This window comes from Balaenoptera musculus, chromosome X (assembly GCF_009873245.2).
Source record: "Balaenoptera musculus isolate JJ_BM4_2016_0621 chromosome X, mBalMus1.pri.v3, whole genome shotgun sequence".
Classification (NCBI taxonomy): domain Eukaryota; kingdom Metazoa; phylum Chordata; class Mammalia; order Artiodactyla; family Balaenopteridae; genus Balaenoptera; species Balaenoptera musculus.
In genome coordinates this window covers 93,132,914-93,153,783 of record NC_045806.1, presented here as the reverse complement: position 1 = coordinate 93,153,783, position 20,870 = coordinate 93,132,914, and the positions used below count along the sequence as shown (strand labels likewise).

At 46.0% G+C, this 20,870-nt stretch overlaps 1 protein-coding gene across 7 annotated transcripts in view; it reads left to right on the top strand.

Moving 5' to 3' along the window:
* Window positions 1–18,825, top strand: part of CHRDL1 (chordin like 1) — a 117,374-nt gene extending 98,549 nt beyond the window's left edge. For 5 of the 7 annotated variants that reach the window (XM_036840736.1, XM_036840735.1, XM_036840737.1 and 2 more), the window contains 4 exons: window positions 3,141–3,350; window positions 10,310–10,477; window positions 13,206–13,295; window positions 16,440–18,825. In XM_036840736.1, the coding sequence (XP_036696631.1) occupies window positions 3,141–3,350; window positions 10,310–10,477; window positions 13,206–13,295; window positions 16,440–16,570 (599 nt within the window). In that variant the 3' untranslated portion in view covers window positions 16,571–18,825. The remainder of the gene's footprint in view (window positions 1–3,140; window positions 3,351–10,309; window positions 10,478–13,205; window positions 13,296–16,439) is intronic. The other 2 variants (XM_036840732.1, XM_036840734.1) reach the window with 1 other exon arrangement.
* The last annotated feature ends 2,045 nt before the right edge of the window (window positions 18,826–20,870 follow it).

The window sequence follows — 20,870 nt, the reverse complement described above, 5'->3', positions numbered from 1 at the left end:
CGCTGGGGCTTTAACAAAATGAAAGGCGGTTTGTTTTCCAGCAGGACACCCAATATTCAGAGGTAGTCGGCTCTAAACGCCTCTAAAGCTCTCATCTGAACCGTAGAGATAGCAATTCTCACCCTTCATTGCCCCAGCTTCTCCTGGCGCTCTTGTTAAAGGCACTTATTCCAGGCTTCCCACTCAGAGATTCTACTTCATAGGAGGAGATTATGCTTAGAAGTGAGTCATCCAGTGAGAAATCCAGAAACCTCCTGGCTGAGCAGCAGCAGGACTGCTCAGGTTAGTACCACCGTTCAGCCCACTCGGCCAAGCACACACGTCCACGGCCTGTTCCTTCCTGCACAGAGTTCTCCAGCCACTGCCGTGCACCCCACCCCCGCCGCCTCCCGGCCAGTAGCGGGGGTTGGGGTGGGGGGAGGAGAAATTCGATCAAACAATTGACTGCTTCTTACTCTTTTAGGCATCCTGTCAACCAGCTCTTCAGAGCAAAAGCTCAGCTGGTTCCTTTTTATGAAACCACAAACATGTTTTGTTTCCTTTAAAGGAAAAACAAATCAAAGGCAGTTCTCTGAATGGGTTAAAAGTAATAAATTATTAAACCAAATGATTGAATAACATGGGTGAAAAACAATCCGTTACAAAGAACTCCTACTATAAATCTCAACAAAGCTGGTCAGGCCAAAGCTAGTTGATCACATCTGTTACTAGTTAGATGTAAATTTCAGATTACAGATAAAAAAATTAAATTGCTTTTGAAACTAACAGGCTTTAAAAAAAGAACATTCAAAATAAAACTCTTAATAAAAAATGGTGAGGTATTAGAAGAATTGGAAATATTTGCTATTGATCTGGGTTTCATTTGAAATTTATTATTTTTAAATTCCAAGGCATTCTGATATGAATTTATGAAATGAGGAGGAGGAGTTAGGTAAAGATGCAGTTTGATTTTCAATCCTAAATTGCCTTCAATAGATTCCATTTGCTCTGAAAGTATTTTAAAGCCTTAAAAAACGTGTGGGGAAATGGTCTTTGAAAATCCTAAATCCCAGAATTTCCACAGGCCTCTTCATTTTCAGGGCAGAGGCTCATCCCTTGATTTCTCCATGTCCTACAAAAGCCCCAGCTGGTTTACATTTATTCATTGACCCCATTGATTTGGATGCAGCCGTTCTCTCCTGACCTTTGTCTATTATAGTTCATTGGAGAGTCACTTGTCCCTATCTTCAACTCCCAACGCCCCAGCTGGATGATCAAAATCATCTTGAGAATTTGTTGGTGGGGAGAAGGCTGTGTTTCCCCCTAGAGAGTTGATCTCACCCTATTGCACTTCAGAGTGTAGGCTCTTACCCAGTCTGGATTATTCCCTTAGTCCAAATGTTTAGGGGAGAGGGGACCTGGCTATATAACCCTGGGGGTCCTGCCTGCCCCGCTCCTTAGCCCTCCTGCTAACAATGTGTTCCTCTGAGATACATCTACTTTGTCCCTTGCTAGAGTTCAAGAGGAGAAGCAGTAGGACCCCACCATTCTTAACTTGAGTCCAGCCTAAATTTTCTTGAAGCAGAGTCTGCACCCACATGATCTCGTTGTCTTGAAGGGTGTGTCACTGTCTGGGGAGGAGAGAGAAGAGGGGTTGGCGGGAGAGAGAACAACACATCTGGTCCATCTTGTCCTGTGATTCCATCAACAGTTTAGATTTCAAGCCCGTATTCTATCTCACTGTACGATTAGGAGCTTCTCTGGCTTAGGTTCTTGGAAATCTTTACATGGATTGACCTGTTAGAGTGCCTAGTCCTCTAGCAGCTCTTGCAGAGGACAGGAAAAGGCAGCCGACATCGTCCATATTTCCTAATATGACCCAGTGGATTTGATGAGAGAAATAGCCCAATGATTCATCCTTCTGAGGCCATTGTCTTGCAGCCAAATCAGTCAGTTCCTAAGAAACGCCCCACGTGGGGCTACTTTTCCCACCCTCGCCCCGCCTTAAGTGATACAACCCACCCTAGAGATGTTGTTGATTGGGATGCCGACAGGTCTCCCTGGGTATGATGAGGTGATGGGAATAATGAGAAACACACCCAGTCCCCGTCATGGCTGGAAATCTCCAGAATGTCTCAGCACTTTCAAAAAAGAGAGAACTCATTCTCAGACCTCCCTATTTGCGGCTCTGTGCAGGTCTTATAATGGAGCTTAGCTCCGTGCCTTACAGTCAAAGCCGGATATGTTTTGGTTGGTTTGCACTGAAGGATGTTCCTGTGACTCCTTCCCTTCATAGGCCCCTCAGCCTGCAGCCCAGATGCTTGCTCTTGCAAACCGCCCCCCACCCCCAGAAAACATGGAGCCGGTGACTTCTCTTCCACTCAGCAAATGTGAGACCACCAAAGGGTATCTCTAGAGCAGTCAGTGATTCGCTGTAGCCAAATCTCTACAGCTACTATGAGGATACAGGACATTGCCAGAAGATTAGAGGCGTAAAAGGCTACCTTTCACCACTTACCCGGGAGGGGTGGGTCCTTTCCTTCTCAATCTTGTCTCAGCATCTTCCTTCCCACTCCAGAGAGTAAGCCAGAACCACTGAGCTCCGTACCCATCTGTGTTAGTAGATCAGATTCTCATAGCATTTGACATTCTGAATGGATTTGCTTCAGGATCTGGGAAAACTTGGCCCTTTGAGAAGACCAGTAGTTTTTGCATCTAGTCTCCCTGGACAGCAAACCTTCCTGGGAGATTTTCATGCCTAGAAGCACATCCACTTGGGCCATCCCAATCCTCTATGGAGCTACAGGTCTGAACACTACATTCTAGCAGAGGTTCCTTATCAGACACCCTGGACAGCTAGAACTCTGATTTCATGCATCCATTCATTCCTCCATTTAAAACATACTATTTGATGGCCTACTATGTGTCAGGCCCTTGTGGGCATCCAGAGGCCTCTGTTGAAGATCCTGAATAGGTGCTGACAGGAGAGCAAGGCACAAGCTGTTTTTTGGTTGCAGAGGCTGCTCTGTAAACACATCTCCACGGGCACAACAAGAACAAAGGATGCTTGATGTCTTAAGGGGTTCAGGGCTTGGGCTCTGAGCACCGGGGCCCATTTCAGCTCCCCAGCCTTTAATTTCCAGTCCTGTGTTCTCTTCCAGTGTGTGTTTCCAATGGAAAGACCTATTCCCACGGCGAGTCCTGGCACCCAAACCTCCGGGCATTTGGCATTGTGGAGTGCGTGCTGTGCACCTGTAATGTCACCAAGCAAGAGTGCAAGAAAATCCACTGCCCCAGTCGATACCCCTGCAAGTATCCTCAAAAAATAGATGGAAAGTGCTGCAAGGTGTGTCCAGGTAAAAAGGCAAAAGGTGCGTTGGTTGGAAGCCCTGCCTTTGGTTGACTGAGATCCCCACATAGTCATTCTCAATGTTCTTTGAGTATCAGAAACATAAGCTGCCATATAATTGTAATGGTAATAGTTCTACTAATAACTGACAACAAGCTACGTTTGCTCCTCTCTTGAAGGGCTGATAAGATGGTTGCTTGGAAGAAAGTGACTTCTCAGAAACAGGCTGGGGATTTACTTGTGTCTACCACACCTTTGGTCCCATGTAGCCCTAAGGGCCGAACTTAAGCCTTGCTTTTCTAAATAGTAGAGAAATTAGGTTATCGTGATTATTAGGAAGGACAATAGCACCCTTTGTTTATATCACCGTTTAACTCATCAAAGCACAATCACCTTCATTTTCTCTTTCAGATAGGACTAGAGACAGGTGAGGCATAGTGGAAGGAGAGTGGGTTCTGGTCCTAATAACTAACTTGCTGGGTGACCTTGGAAGTGTGCCAGATCTTCTCTAGGCTGCATCATCCTCATCTATACAATGAAAAGTTTGGAATAGTTGATATCTAAGCTTCCTTCCAATTCAAAAATCCTATAATGATATTATCATTTCTCTATTAAAGACAAGAAAACGGAGGTGTATAAAGTGAAGTGACTTGCCCAGAGTCACAGAAATAGATAATAAAACCAAGGTTTGGAACCCAGGTCACTTCCAGCCCATTGTTTTTTCCAGGCCAGCAGAAAATGTTGACTGATAAAAAGAAAAAAAGGCAAATCAGTTACTTAAATGTTTGTTTTGACACACGAGCTAGAGAAAAATACAGTCCGTAGTACTGGGGTGACAGAGTACTGGATTGATGATCAAGCATTCTAGCCCTGGCTCTGCTACTGGTTTCCTGTGTGACCTAGAACAAGTCACTTCACCTCTCTGAGCCTCAGTTTCCTTCTCTGCAAAACGAGAGGGTTAGAGTAGATTTCTTAGGGTCTTTCCAGCTCTAACATTCTAGGACTGAATGCATTAATCACTTCCAGGCACATGAGTTTATCGTTTCTTATATCTACCTGCAAAGCACTGTTGTAAACACAGATGAAAAACCAAATGTTTTTAGGGACTGCCCTGGTGGTCCAGTGGTTAAGACTCCACGCTCCCAAGACAGGGGCCCCGGGTTCAATCCCTGGTCAGGGAACTAGAGCCCACATGCCACAACTAAGACTCGGCAAAGCCAAATAAATAAATATTTTTTTAAAAAACAAATGTTTTGGGCTTCCCTGGTGGCGCAGTGGTTGAGAATCTGCCTGCTAATGCAGGGGACACGGGTTCGAGCCCTGGTCTGGGAAGATCCCACATGCCACGGAGCAGCTGGGCCCGTGAGCCACAACTACTGAGCCTGCGCGTCTGGAGCCTGTGCCCCGCAACGGGAGGGGCCGCGATAGTGAAAGGCCCGCGCACCGCGATGAAGAGTGGTCCCCGCACCGCGATGAAGAGTGGCCCCCACTTGCCTCAACTAGAGAAAGCCCTCGCATGAACCGAAGACCCAACACAGCCAAAAATTAAAAAAAATAATAAATAAATAAAAATAAATAAATAAAGTAGCTATAAAAAAGAAAAGTGCTTAAAAAACAAAAAAAACAAAAAAAAACAAATGTTTTTAAGTGTAGGCAGAGAGCTAAATCATTTATTCAATTTAGGCAATTCCTCATGAGTAGCAGACAGACATGAACTTTGTCAGTGTATTCAGTATATATGTATTTTGAGCATCTTCATGTAGGCCAATGGTTCTCAAACTTCTCTGCACATTGGAATACCCCAGGGAGCTTCTAAAAATACCTGTGTCTCTTGGACCAACAACTGAGGACTAGACAGGCCCGGGGATGAGTAGGCCGTCAGTGTGGCTGGACCACCAAGGACCAGAGGGCAGTGTGGAAGGATGCCAGGATGGACAGAGGACAGAAACTAGGACCAGGTGGTCTCTTCTGCTAAAAACAAGACAACAGGCCCAACATGGAGTCAATTTTGCTAAGCCCCAGGTCACCAAATCGAGACAATTAATTTTCACTCTCCCAGAAATGAAATCCTACACCAATCAATCAGGAGTCACCTGATCAGCACTAGTGAGGTCGCCTGCCTGATAGACCCATGCCATCCCTTAAAGGAAAGTGCCCTGGCAATAACCAATCCGCTTGTTTTCCAAATATAACTTCCTTGCTCCTCTTCCCTTCTGCCTGTAAAAGTCTTTCATTTTGTACAGCTCCTTGGAGCTCCTTTCTATCTGTTAGACTAGATGCTGCCCAATTTGAACCAATTTTTGCTCAAATAAACTCTTAAAACTAAAAAAAAAAAAAAATACCTGTGTCATCCCCAGAGATTATGATTTAATTGATTTGAATTGTGGCCTGGGGTTTGGAATTTTAGAAGATCTCCACACAATATTAATTTGCAGACAAGTTTGGGAACCACTGCTGTAGGCCCAGGGTAGTTTATGGTTTTGCTAATCAAAGTGTGGTTTATGGACCAGCGGCACCTGGGAGCTAGTGAGAAAACCAGACTCTCAGGTCCCACCCCAGACCTGCTGCATCAGAATCTGCATTTTAACAAGGTCCCCCAGGTGATTGCAATGCACATTAAAGTTTGAGAAGCACTGATTTATGGCACAAACAAAATCTTTCTTAATGTAACAACCTTCGTCTTCCAGAGTAGGGGCAGGGTGTGGGTAGGAGGGATAGGAGCTATCTGATATGGAGTGGAGAAGTGGGGCATTAAAATTGTTGAGGAAATGTACTCACTAGGGGCACAGAGAGAGCACATTCTGAGGATATGGACATGGCAGCCACCCAGCCACGATGACCTATTGTAACTTCCAAGTCTGCCACCTCACTGGATCCCCAAGCCTTTTAGTGTCACTTGGAAGTAGTTCTACCAGCACAATTTTCTCTCCTGTCAAGGGTCTAATGCCTATCATCATAAAAGTAATACAACAAGATAATTTCAGACACAAACTAATAGTTACCTAAACTATCCAGGTAAGATAAACCCTCCCACTATATAATATTCCAATTTGAATCTCACACCTTCAGACCACATCCCATTTCTTTGTGTGGTTAGGATTGTATTGCTGTATGTGATTCAAATAAGAGTGAAGGAATCAAAAAGGTGTGAGCACAGGACACAGGACAGGCGTTGCCTTTCAGGTGGTGGCATTTATTAAAACCTTTATGTTCATACTCTTTGGCTAAGCAGTTCTACTCCTAGAAATCCAAAGAAAGTGATCAGAGACGTACAGAGATACGCAAGCAAGGATTTTTGCTGCAGTGCTGTTTACAGTAGCGAATTATTGGAAACAAACTGAAAGTCCACCAGTATGGAAATGGTTAAATGAATTATGGTATACCTGTACTGTGGTGTATTATATAGCCATTAAAAATCACTATAGAACAAGATTTAATGGCACAGAAACATATTTGCAATATATCTGTTAAGTATAAAATCTGCAAGCTAGAAAACAATATGTATATTATGATCTAGGTCACACAGAAAACCAGTGGCAGAGCCAGGGCTAGAATGCTTGATCATCAATCCAGTACTCTGTCACCCCAGTACTACGGACTGTATTTTTCTCAAGCTCGTGTGTCAAAACTAACACTTAAGTAACTGATTTGCGTTTTTTTTTTTTTAATCAGTCAACATTTTCTGCTGGCCTGGAAAAAACAATGGGCTGGAAGTGACTTGGGTTCCAAACCTTGGTTTTATTATCTATTTCTGTGACTCTGGGCAAGTCACTTCTTTAATAGAGAAAGCGTTGATAATATGCTTAGCCAAAAAAAAAGACTGGAAGGGCATATGGCAAAATGTAACAGCGGCCATCTTTGGGTGACTGAATGATGGGTAGTTCTTATTTTCTTCTTTTTGTTTCTCTGTATTTTCTAAATTTTCAACAGTAAACGTGTATGACTTTTGTAATTAGAAAAAGTAATAGAGGCTATTATTTAAAAAACTGCCCTCAGAATCCCAATTGGCAATATATTGAAGAGCCTCACTGACAATCTGTTTCTCTGGAAGAGTGGCTTTTCCCGCTTACCTGTGCTGCTCAGACGTGTAGAGATAGAGGACTTACTGGGCAACATGGAAGGAGAGAGTGTCTGTCCCATTCTGTCACCTGCCCTCAGCAAGCCACACATGGATGTCTGCAAATTGAAAGTCTCCCAATAGTCACGTTGCCCTACAAGAGTCACTACACGGAGGCCCGGGTACTCAGCAACTTCAGATCCTCAAGGGGCATGCACTTGTTCATGCAGCACGCAATCTGGAAACACATATGATGGCCTTCTGTGTGCAAGACACTGTTCTAGGCGTTGAGAATAGGGAGATAAAGCAGACAGACCCAGGCTACTTGCCAGTAATGCTCCTTACATTCTAGTGGGAGAAGAAAGGCAATGAACACAAACCGATAAGGTAATTTTCAGTGGTGATGAGTACTGGGAAGAAAAAAACAGACAGGATCAGGTGATAGTGAATGGCACAGGCAGGGTGAAGTGCTTTCAAAAGGCTGGTCAGGGTTGGCTTCTCTGAAGAACGATGTTTGAGTAGAGCTCTGAGTGATGTGAAGGGGTGAGAAAGGGAAGATCGTGACATCCTCAGCCTCTTAGAAAATGACACAGGACACAGAGGAAAAGGAATAAAGGAGTGAGAGGAGAAGAAGATCGACAGAAAAAAAGAACGGTAAATTCAGTTATTCACGTTGAGAAGGGAAAAGAGACAAATAAAATTCACTGATGATCCAGCCAAAAGTTTCATTAGAACAAATGATTGCAGGCCCCTCCAGTAACAAACTAAGGCCAAAATAAAGGATGTGAGTTTCACCTCTCTCTCTCTCTCTTGTCTTTGCTCTGGTGGAGGCTGGCCTTGCTTCACGTGTCAGGGGCCATCTGCACGGTTGTGTAGGACTTCTACTCCCTGAAGGTTCCCCAACTCACCTCTCAACCCCACCATACCACCCCAATATACCTGGAATTCCCATAATGACACACTCCTTTTGGGTTACAGCATAAAAAGCCCCTGGTAAGACTTCAAGTTTGTTTCCTGGGCTGGGATAATACATCTCCTGCATCAGTCATCCCCACTTCCATACGGAGTGGTTTCTCAATTTCTTAGTTCTGGAGGGCTCAGGACAGGAGCATTCTCATGGGAAGTGGGAATGCCCAGAAATTACTTCAGGCATGGCATACTTCCCCAGAAGGAAATGAAAGTAGGTTCACATGCAGTGATTAGGAAGCACCTTGAAGTGGAGGATGTGGCATGAAGAGGTTGCCGAGTAGGTAGTTCGAAAGACACGCTCTGTTTATTTACTCTTAATATTTTCATGTGCCAGCCAGGGTTGAGTCACGAATGGATTTTGTTGTTTTTAGATCCCTTCTGGTGAGTAAATTAAGCTCTTGGAGGGGAGGGGTGGTGGGGCAGGATGACTCTTCAGGACCCTGGGAGAACTTTTAGTGTATGATAGGTACTTCCAGTGCCATCGTGGATTTCACATGGCTGTGATAGCTATAGCTAGTATTAAGCTGGTGAGCAAGATTTAACACATGAACCCGGCTCTCATTCTAAAGGTGGTAATTAAATACATAGAGGTTCCTGTATACTCCATGACCTCCTCCCCCCTCCACCTACTGAAAAGTGCTAGTGCACGTCCCTTCATCACCTAATGCATCACCAAAAAAGACCAGCCCACCGAGTAATTAAATAACTAAAAAGAAAGACAAAAGGAGAAAGAAAGCTTGACTCTAGGATAATCTACGAGTTGAGTAATCCAACCTGGAATCATCCAGAGAAGACTAGGATTTTGTCCTTACGGTGCCAAAATGGTGGTGGGGATGGGAGAGCTAATCAGGTCAGCAAGAGATATGCGACAGCCATATGATTACAACCTCTAGTCCAAGAGCCTCGGATTGGCTACCAGTGAGTCCCCCTAATTAGAGTCACGGGCCCAAAGCACTCAGCACCCAACGCTGACATCACATGTTCTGACAGATGGCTTCTGCACATATCCAGAATTTTTCAGGGTGTCCTCAGCTTGTCTTTGTTGTTCCCTATTTGAGCGTTACACTTTAAGTACACAGCTGAAGAAGGTGCTGATTACGAGGCCAGCAAAGCAAGTTAAGTCACGGATAACCAACCAAGGGAAACTTCTTTCAGTAGGGGGGCTGAGGAAAGAGGAGGGTGGAGCAGGATGGGGAGTAAGAGGGGGCTGGTACCTTTATGCCTGGAAGCTGAAATCCAACAAGTTAGTTTATACTTTAAATGATCCATAGTTGAGGGATTTGACCAATTTTTTTGTGTCTTCCAACCGTTCATTTGGCATAGCATACATATGACTAATCTGACATCTAGGTTTTGGCACTGACGTTGAGCCGGTATTAGCATTCCGCTTACAAACAAATCAAAGAGCGTTCAGAAATGTCAAGCCAATTTGGATAGATCCTTTGGGCAAGTATATGCACATAAATGAGTGTCATAAATGTTTTCTAAGTATACCTAATTGACGTCAGGGAAGCTAACCGAGGCCTTCTGTCAGCCCATTCCTTGGGTCTCTGTTGGCAACATTGAGCTAGCTCAACCATGATCCTGACCCAGCATCGAAAATCCGATGTTCCCTTAAGCGCCCGGCAGATTTGTACCTCGTCACATTCTTCCTCTCTGTGACTATCCACTTCTCATGCGGTGGTGGTGGATCCAGTGTAGCTTTGGGGCCAGTGTTCTGTCATCACGCGGACTTAAAAGTCATGTGCTTCTTTGTGATTTGGTGGCTGTTACAGGGGCAGCCTCAGCTGAGCCAGTGAAATATGGGTGGGCTTTCTATCTCTGTAGGAATGTTCTTGTAGATTGTCCACTTTTGATGCTTGTGTGGTGCTATGAACAAAGAGATGCATAAATGCAGAGGTTTGCTCCTAGTTTTGGAAAACCATGACAAATCTCTACTTGCTTCCTGATTCCAGAAGAACTTCCTGGCCAAAGCTTTGACAGCAAAGGCTACTTCTGTGGAGAAGAAACCATGCCCGTGTATGAGTCTGTGTTCATGGAGGATGGGGAGACCACCAGAAAAATAGCACTGGAGACAGAGAGACCGCCTCAGGTAGAGGTCCACGTTTGGACCATTCGAAAGGGTGAGCCAGACAACATTAATTTCTTGTCAATTTTTTTGTAAGGGGGACACAGGGAAGGAATGGAAGACTCACCTTCATTTTGCTTCAACCTGTTCCTCTGGGTCAGAAGATTTCCCGATTGCTTAGAAACTAACATATGACTCCCACCGTTGCTATTGTGACCTTTAGCTTTAACCAGGACCTGGGCTAAAAAGTAAGTATTGACTGTTGGGTTTTGTTGTCTTTCTCACACAACCAAGGCTGGAGGAGTGCTTCTTAACCCTGGCTGCACATCAGAATCATCTGGGAAGGTTTTTAAATACCAAATCCCTGAGCCTACCTGCAGAGTCTTACTAATTGGCCAAGTGGGGCTTGGGCTTAAGGGTTTGTTCTGAAAGCTCCGCAGGTGATTCTGATGTACAGCCAGGGTTGTAAACTCCCAAACTGTAGTCTACCATTGTTTCCCAGAGGAAGCTCAACAAACATGAAAATGCATTCATTCAGTGCACAGCTGAGTCTCTCAAATCATGCTGGGGACTCTGCAGTAAGACAAATTTAAAACAATATCCCTGCAGCTATTCAAACCATCCCATAGCTACGAGACTAGGGCTGATCTAGTCTGGTCAAGTGTTCTAGGAATCCGAGTGTAGAGGTGAGATTTCAATTGGGAAATAACGCACATCCTTTTTCAATTGGCTCCCGCATAAGGTTCGAGAGTGTTCGAACTTGAGTAAGTTTCAGCATCACACAAGGAGCTGGTTTAAAACACAGTTACTGGGACTTCCCTGGTGGCACAGTGGTTAAGAATCCGCCTGCCAATGCAGGGGACATGGGTTCGATCCCTGGTCCGGGAGGATCCCACATGCCATGGAGCAACTAAGCCCGTGCGCCACAACTACTGAACCTGTGCTCTAGAACCCACTGTGCCACAACTACTGAAGCCCGCGTGCCTAGAGCCCATGCTCCGCAACGAGAAGCCACCACAATGAGAAACCCACACACTGCAACAAAGAGTAGCCCCCGCTCACCGCAACTAGAGAAAGCTCGCGCACAGCAATGAAGACCCAACGCAACCAAGATAGATAAATAAATAAATTTATTTATTTAAAAAAAAAAAACCAGTTACCTGGCCCCATCCAAGAAGTGTGAATTCAGTCAGCCTCCGGTAGGGTCTAAACATTTGTGTTTCTAACAAATAGCCAGGTGATGCTGATACAGGTGGCACTTGGACCCATCCTTTGAGAAACAACTGCTCTAGTACTTTGTGGGCCTTTTTTCTCTCCCTTCTTTCTTTCTTTCCTTTTTTTTTTTAACATCTTTATTGGAGTATAATTGCTTTACAACGGTGTGTTAGTTTCTGCTTTTTAACAAAGTGAATCAGTTATACATATACATATGTTCCCATATCTCGTCCCTCTTGCATCTCCCTCCCTCCCACCCTCCCTATCCCACCCCTCTAGGTGATCACAAAGCAATGAGCTGGTCTCCCTGTGCTATGTGGCTGCTTCCCACTAGCTATCTATTTTACATTTGGTAGTGTATATATGTCCATACCACTCTCTCACTTTGTCCCAGCTTACCCTTCCCCCTCCCTGTATCCTCAAGTCCATTTTCTAGTAGGTCTGTGTCTTTATTCCCGTCTTACCCCTAGGTTCTTCATGACCTTTTTTTTTTCTTAGATTCCATATATATGTGTTAGCATACAGTATTTGTTTTTCTCTTTCTGACTTACTTCACTCTGTATGGCAGACTCTAGGTCCTCTCCACCCCTTTAAAAATATGCTAGAACACACATATAAGGCTCATCCCTGTTTATTTTTGCTCTAGACCCAGGAATGTTGATTTGCCATCTCTAACTCCCTAGCTCCTCTGTAACTGGTCACCAGGACTAAACACTGTTCTGTTGGCTTCCCTAGCGGTGACCTCACTATGCATCCATCGCCCCACATCTCTCGCCTCACAGAAATGCATGCATGTTTTTCAACTTGCTAGTGTCGCCTCTAAATAAGCTCCTGTTCACAGCACTGGGTAATCAAGATCTGTGCATAGTGGACAGAGGAAAACCCAGGCTCTATGTCCGTTGCCTCCTGTAGACCTCTTGAGTATTATTTAAGTGGGCTGGTGACATTGCTCCTTAACTGCAAGGCAGTTTTCAGTTGTTCACGTGTTATTCTGATAAAAGCTGTTCAGGCAAGGTTGAGACTGTGGGAGCCCCCTTATTTTTACTCTGCCCATTTTTATAAGGGAAAGTGAAAGGAGCTGCTTTCTGGTGAGTTCAGGAGTAAGGATGGCTTCTCCATTTACACAAACAACCTGTCTGCAAGACCCGCTGCTGGTTCTCGCTGCCGAGCCAGGAGGGTAGCCCGGTGGCTTGGCAGGGACACAGTCTACCCAGACCAGGGGCAAGGGCAGAATGTCTAATACTGCCTTTGGCTGCAGAAAATCCAACCAGCACCCATGCTGGATTCTCTGTGGCTTTCCCCAGGAGCGGGTCCCACAGTCAGCAGCTCTGTCTCCCTTATCTCTGTCCTCTGGAGAACCGGGGGGAGGTCAGTGAGCCAAGGAAACAAATGGAGTCAATTATAACCCTCGAGCCGTCCAAGTTCCTGGTTAAGCACATTACACAGCCCAGCTCGAGACTCCTAAGCCCCAGTAGTGAGATGATATGCTCAGCCCAAGCAGAAAAAGGGGTTGGTGGTTCCAGATAGAGAGTGCCTGACCACCTGCCCCACTTTGTGCTTGGCCCCAGGCATCCTCCAGCACTTCCATATTGAGAAGATCTCCAAGAGGATGTTTGAGGAGCTCCATCACTTCAAGCTGGTGACCAGGACAACCCTGAGTAAGTCGTGACTCTCTTTACTGCTCCCTGGAAAATACATCCAGTTTTCAATGTCACATAGCCCCAAATAAAGTACCCACTGTGCTCTCACTGAACAGGAGCAATGGTCCATGTCAGCATTAGAGGATGTTCTCTCTCTCTCCTGTGGGTGACTAAACCCAGAGTCTCAAGAGGGTGGGAGGCCTGGTCTATCTGCGGAGACTTCACATCTGGAAGGCTATGTCCTCAGTGGTGGGGATGAGAGAGAAAGAGAGAAGATGACTGCATATCGATTCTTGTGTTGTATCAAAGCTCTGTTTGACTGTTTGGAACTGCCCCGGCTGGTCGTGTTTCTTTAAAAGCACTCAGACACTCAAGCATACTTTCGGCTCTCCCACTTTCTACGCTAGATGGAGCCTGGGACTAGATCCTGCTAGGCACTGCGTGGGGAGGGGCAGGGGGTAAGCACTTCTGGAGGAATAAAAGGCACAGAATTTCTATCCACAGGGAATTCTAATGGGCGAGACAGAACATGAAAATGCCTTCATTATGAATTAGTATACTTCTGAAGGGTTAAATAGCTAAGTGCTCAGGGGAATCTGCAAAGAACAATGAGATGAGAGCCAGGTGGGCTTAGTCGGGGAAGGCTTCAGGGAGGAGGTGGGTTTTGAAAGAGAAGGGTGTGACTGGGCAACAGGTCAGGAAATCAGTCTAGGGAGAAGGTGCAGCCTAAGAGAAGACTCGACAGGAGCAAACAAGAAATGTGGAGGTGGGTGGGTGGGTGTGGGTGAGGAAGAATTACAAAGGCCACATAGGGTGCACAGGAAGATGAGAAGAGTTGGAGGTAGGAAGTAGTTAGAGGGCCTGGAAGGAGCTGGTGAGAAGTGCAGTTAGGAGGCAAGGAGCGTGGGTGCTTGCTGCAAACTTACACACAGTGTAGTGGTGTCAAAATGGGGCTTTGGAAAGATGTCTCTCGGCTGTCAGGTGCATTTATTAAGCACCTACTTTGAGAAGCCATATTCTAAAGAGCCCAGTATGCCATGCTGAGAAGTTGAACTTGGTCTCCAGACCAGAGAACCGCAGTGGGGGGTTTTAAGTAAGCGAATGATGCATTCAGATCTGTTTTTTGGAAAGTGGTACTTGCTGAATGGAGTGGCAGGTGGGCTTTTAGTGAGAGAGCTGGTGATAGTCTGTAGGAAGCTGTTAGACTGTATTAAGTCAGTTAGACAGGGGAGGAGGGGTCCCTGTGAGGGGCCGAGGTTAAACCATCAAGATCCAGATCAAAGAGAGAAATGAGTTTAGAATGACTCCAATATTAACAACTTTATGGACTGGGTGAATAGTAATACCATTCACCAGTGGGAAACTCTGGAGAACGAGCAGGCATTGGTGACAGAAATGAGTTTTACTTGGAACACGTTTAGATTAAGATGCTTGAAGTCCATATGAGCAGCATTATCCAATAGGCAGCTGGACATAGGGTCGATGAGGTCAATTGTTCATTCTTCAGGAGACAGGTAGACAACTAACTGGACAGTAGGAGAATTCAAATGGAGGAGCTGGGAGTTCTTGTAAGGAATACAGAGGCAGAGTCTATAGGATCAATAATGTGACTTTTGAAATGACCAATTAATTTCAAAGAACATATTTTTGTTCGTACTGTGGGCCAGGCACTGTGCTAGGCACTGGGGCACTTGAAAGATGATTTAAACAAAGTCTTCCCGTCACAGTTAGGATTTAGGGTGCATAATGGAGGTAGATGATGTGTGCCTCTGAAGGACGTAGGTAATGAGATGATCCCGCAGGGTCACCTGGGGACAGAGAAGAGCAAGCCTGACTCCTGTATATAGTGTGCCTGTCAGATCCTGGCACACAGTAGGTCTTTGGTAGAAGCTGCTTCCTTGCCCGACCCATCTCTCCTTTCCCATCGAATCCGAGAGAATAGGGAAAAGTGAAGAATCCAAGGGAGAAAGGAGCAGAGAAAGGGAAGCTGTAAGGAAGCGGGGCATGTTCTCCTGTGGCGAGAGAAACAAAAGAGTTTCAACAACGGATCTGGATTAAGAGGCGCTTGCCGACCTTGGACTCGTGGAATTTTCCAGGTTGCAACACCATGAGCACAGGATGGAAAAGACTGAAGAGGGCATCCAGGGTAGACATTTTGTTAGGAATGCTACTCGACAGAGCAAGATGATAGCAGGGGAAGGAAGATCTTACCACTGAGGGACCAGGAAAGTTAGAAAGGGATGGTCCAGAGACATCGGGCGGTTTCCAGGGCTCAGCACGGGTGTGCAGTCAAAACCGCTTGCTCAGTTAGCATGGCAGGAGGGGGGATAGAGAAGTTGGTGAGGACACGCTGGAAGTATGGACAGTTCCAGGGGGCGGGGGAAGAGACAGCAGGGAGTGGAGGGGGACAGGAGCAGGGTTGACAAGGAACGGAAGGGATGCGGCCGTGTTCACCCAGAGCAGAGAGGGATCGCGTGGTGGATGTGAGGCTGGAACTCTCTGCGGAGCCATGGGAGGCTGGAAGGGCTGCTAAAGGTGGTGTGAGGCCAGCGTGTGGGCGTAAGACAAAGCAGAGGGGAGCAGTTTTTAACAAAGGGCGGCAGGAATAGAGAAGAGAGCAGTAAATAATCAAGCAACCCAAACTAATATTCGGGCCTCAAAGAGTAAGCAAAGCCCCAGTAATGCACCAAGTACTGGTCTCCGAAGTGCCTTATTTGACCTGCTGCCAAGTGAGCCACCTAATAGCTAACGACCTGATAGCGGAGCAATTCGAAAATACTAAGTAAACTGTAAAAATCCCAAGAACAATATTGGGCTGGCGAAAAAGTTTGTTCGGGTTTTTCCGTAACATCTTACGAAGACCCGAACAAACTTTTTGGCCACCCCAATACTTAGGTTTTACTCCTGAGGAGGCGGTTCTGTATTATTCTTGGGATTCTTACAAATGCTGTGTGTTGAAGTGAAGACTCCGTGGCCCATTTTCCATATCTGTCCCAAGAAAAGTGTTTCAGGGGCTGTTTTGCTGAAATCACGTGATGCTCGTCTTCCAGCTCCCCTGGCAGGTCCGTGAGTGCGTGGGGAAGGGTGGGGTATATCGGTTCTACACCTCATCGACTCTGCCCTCCTCTCACGTCTCTGGGCCACTTTGTGTTTGCCTTTTAGGCCAGTGGAAGATCTTCACTGAAGGAGAAGCCCAGATCAGCCAGATGTGTTCAAGTCGTGTGTGCCGAACGGAGCTTGAAGATTTGGTCAAGGTTTTGTACCTGGAAAGGTCTGAAAAGGGCCACTGTTAGATGAGACAGACAGTACTGGATAGAGTAAAGCAAGAAAACTCAAGCTGCGGCTGGACTGCAGGCTTACTTTGCTTAAGTCAACAGTGCCCTAAAACCCCAAACTCAAATGCAGTCAATTATTCACGCCATGCACAGCATAACTTGCTCCTTTATTGGAGTGGTGTGTCAGCCCTTAAATGTCTCCTCCAAAGAGACTAGAAGCGTCTTGAATTCTCTGTGGTAGGAAGAGGGCTAGAACGCCACAACCCTGCTCTAGTTTCTGGGAGAATCACATTTCTTTACGGGTTAAAGAGTAAACAAAACCCCCGGGTTTCTATCTAGAAAGTTATTCCAGTGAAAGAGAGAGAAGGGAATTGCTTAGTAGGAGTTTTTTAGTACAGAGAAAATATTTGTATGAAATTCTGCTCTTCAAATTTTAGAATGTCTTGTGTTTTAAAAAAATTAACTCCCCGTCTTCACACACACATGTACACACACACACACATGCACACACACGCACGCACACACAGTGAACTACAGCTTTCATTCTGAGGCAAGGCCAGTGTAGACTCTCCCCTTCTTTCCCTTGCCTGGCTCTCAAGTAGCTTGGAGGTGGTTGGTACCCAGGAGGATGAATAAGGAATTGTGAACAGAAGGCTGTGCCCTTGGGTCTGTGGTATGACTGTTGATGGCACCAACCCTGGGAAAGAACAGGAACACCATTTCCTAGCTGCCTTCACTTTGAGGTGGGAAAGAACTTTTCCATAATGACACACTTCTCTTTTCTCCCTTGAACCTATGGGGCCTCCATAAAGAAGTTAGAATTGGGTAAAATTTTCAGAAACTGAATCCATATAAGACAAAATAGTTACTGAAGAGAGGAGTTGATAGAAGTCAGCAAGGCCAGCCGTATGTTTTCAAGTCAACAAAACTCACCAATTAACAGCTCAGTCCTCGCTTGTTCTCTTGAGGTCACAGTTCTCTAGTCCAAAAATTTCGGTTAGATGATAAAATTCTAGAAGCTTCTTAAGAGGGCGGTTTCCCTTCTTCTCCAGTTATGGGAGTTGGTTTTTACTTGGCAGAGGGGTTCTGTCCTCATGAGCTTCAGTTAGGAGAATTATTGCTCATCTGGGGAAATGGGGATTCCGATAATGATCTAAACCTTCCTACTATTCTCCTCTCATGCACCAAACGTGGATCTGAATCATGGATCCCAGAGAAGGCTGCTCCGAAAATGTCTCTTTGCAGCCTAATACCAGAGCCCAGGTGATCCATTCTGAGGCCTGGCTTTAGAAATCATCTTTGTGGGAAAACTATAAATTCTCCACAGCAGGGATCTCAAGCCTGCCTTCTAGATTTATCTCCTCTGAGGGGGCATGGATGAACTCTAGTGAGTACTTAAATATTAAGGACCGAGAAATCCCGTATTTCCTACTTTGTGACCATAGGTAAGAGGAACATTTTTTCCTTAGTTGACACCAATAGGGAAAAATGTAAAAGGTCCAGTCTTTATGGCAAGCTGGCATGAAGGAGTCTATTCTCATAAAAGAGACATAAGGGCCTGGTGGTCAGGCCTTCAGGGGACGAGCCTCTTAGACACATTCTACTGGGGCGGGGGCGAGGGAAGGAAGGAGGACATCCAGGGCTGAAAGGCCACAGAGCATTATTGGTGGGGGAGGGGTTGGGGGCGTGGTTAAGTAGTTGCTGCCTCCCTCCCAGAGGTGGCAGTATCCCCATAGTGTGGAAACGAGTCACCGGATCCTGAAGCAAAGCGGTGATTTCCCCTTGCGGATGACTCACCGCAAAGCCTTCCCACCCAGGTGTTCTCTGAAAGCTCAACCTTAAGGGAACACCCAGGGAGCTTCCCTAGATAGACTTCTTCCCCCAGGCACTGGGACACACCTTTGCCAAGTTCCGTGTGAAGCAGGAGCTGGGGCGCTGTGCGAGGCCAACTTAGAATCCCTCCAATGTTCAGTGTTGCGTACAGAGTAGGACCGAGAGAGAAGAGGCCAAGCCGCCTGCAGTTAGTAGAGAGGAATGGATGTGGTTCTTCTTGTGTATTTATTTATACCATAAACACTTGGAACAACAAAGCCCATAAGCACCATTTAGCAGTTGTAGCCATTTTCTAGTTAACTCATGTAAACAAGTAAGAGTAACATACCAGTATTACCCTTTCACTCTTCTCACAAGACATGTACCTAAATATGGTACTTATTTATGTAGTCACTGTATTTCTGGATTTTTAAATTAATAAAAAACCTAATTTGGAAAAATCCTGTGCAGGAGTGTTGTGTGAGTGACTGAGTCTGGGCAGCACTGACCTTGGACTGGGTAACAGGTGAGGGGCAGGCCCGGCTTTTGCACACTCAGCTTGACGCCCCTCTCACACTACCGCCTTGTGGTTAGGAGTGAGAACTTTGCAGTCAGCCGACCTTGGTTTTTAATCCCCGCTCTGCACTTAGCAGCTGTGTCAGTCTCCCGAACTATAAAATGGGGATAATAGTAGTACTGTCGCCCTTTGCCTGCAATCTTGCAGTGAGATTTAATTTGGTCAGTTCATGTGAAGTGATCAGACCAGTGTCTTGTGCGCAGTGAGCGTTCATTCATGACCGTGGATGTTCAAAAATGGCATGGCACTGAAAACAGCCATTGATTTATGGCTTCTATTTAGGTTAAGACTTTAAGAGCTTGGGGACAGAAGGCCATTGACTTGGGCTTCAAGAGGGCCTCACTTTGGGTCTGCTGCTCAGTGGCAAATTTGCATAGGGAGCAGGGTAAAAGTGTTGTCGCATATGTTGATCCAAACTAAAGTCCCTCAAACCCCTAACACCAGCTAAATCTCTGCCATCACAGAAGCCAAGATATAAGAGAGCTGCAATGTCAAACAATGTAAGGACAGAAAAGGACGTATTGGTGTTAGCAACACAGAAGTCATTGGTGGTGAAATATTGGAGAAGTGAGAGGAGCAGAGGCCAGAAGTGAGTTGGGGAGATGAGGAATTGGAGACAGCAGCTCAAGGTCACAATTTAGAGATGCTCAATTACGGAGAGTGGAGAGAAAAGGTGAAGGAAGTAGCTGGAAAAGGATATGAGGTCAAAGGAAAGTCTTTGTCTTAAATACGGGAGATATTTGGCCATGTGTGAATACTGCAGGGAGGGGTCCTATAGAGAGGAAGAGGTGGAAGGTGATGGGAAAGGAGGGTGAGCCTGCTGTGTGGGTTACATGAGAAGCCACGCCCCCATGAGGAGCCACGCCCCCACGAGGAGCCCTTGAAACTCAATTCCTGACCCACAGCCTGGACAGCTTTTTAGCCTTTGGTTGCCATCCCCTTACTGTGAATTAGCTATACCTCGTTCCCGTCATCTCTGTTGGCTTGGTCTCTCTTTATACCTGACATACTTTCTTCTGGAATGATGGGCTGTAAATCCCAATATTGCTCCGCCTCCGTTGGGGGAACCCCATGTAAACCAGACACCTTGGCTCCATCTGGCACGCTTCCCTTTTCCTGATCGCCCACATCCAAATTTCATCAAGTCCTATCAATTTGGTCTCCTAAACGTAGCCCATGTTTCTTCCTTTTTGCTCTTATCTTCCTCTCGCAGGGTCTTTTCCTCCCTATAGTCTTTACCCACCCCCGCAAGGAATTCCCAGAAAGCCCTCAAGATCATCTCATAAGGGCACAAGGACAAGTCCTGCCTGCGACCACATTACCCACCCTTTTAGTTCATTCTTGCTTTGGTCCTCCTCTGTGAGAGGTACTGCTGGAAAAAATGGCCATCCACTGCCTCCATCAGAACACGTCTCCTGACGGTCACCACAGCCGCCAACTGTGATATTGCCCGAGGGTGCGCCTCCTGCTGGCCTAGAGGTGCCACCACATCGGTGCTGCTCTGGAGTCCTCAGTGTTCCACAGTGGCACCGTATCCCGTGCACAAGTGGAGAGAGGGCCCTCCCCCTCCCGCTGCGATGTTAAACTTTGCCACCTTACGTTAAACAGTTAACACGTAGTTGATGAGCACGTATATATGGACCAAAGCACAGTCTTCTTGTGCTTCAGAGTCTCCTGGAGTTTCTCAAGGAAACAAGCCTTTAACAAGCCCTTCAGGTTCCACTTTCAGCTCTTCTCAGGGCTCAGTTGCCAATATGGAGAGGTTCTGCTGAACACAGGCACCCTCATTTTATTGTGCTTTGCAGCTATTGCGTATTTTATAAATTAAAGCTTTGTGGCCACCCTGCCTCAAGCATGTCTCTCAGTGCCACTTTTCCAACAGCGTTTGCTCATGCCTTGTCTCTGTGGCACATTTTGGTAATTCTCGCG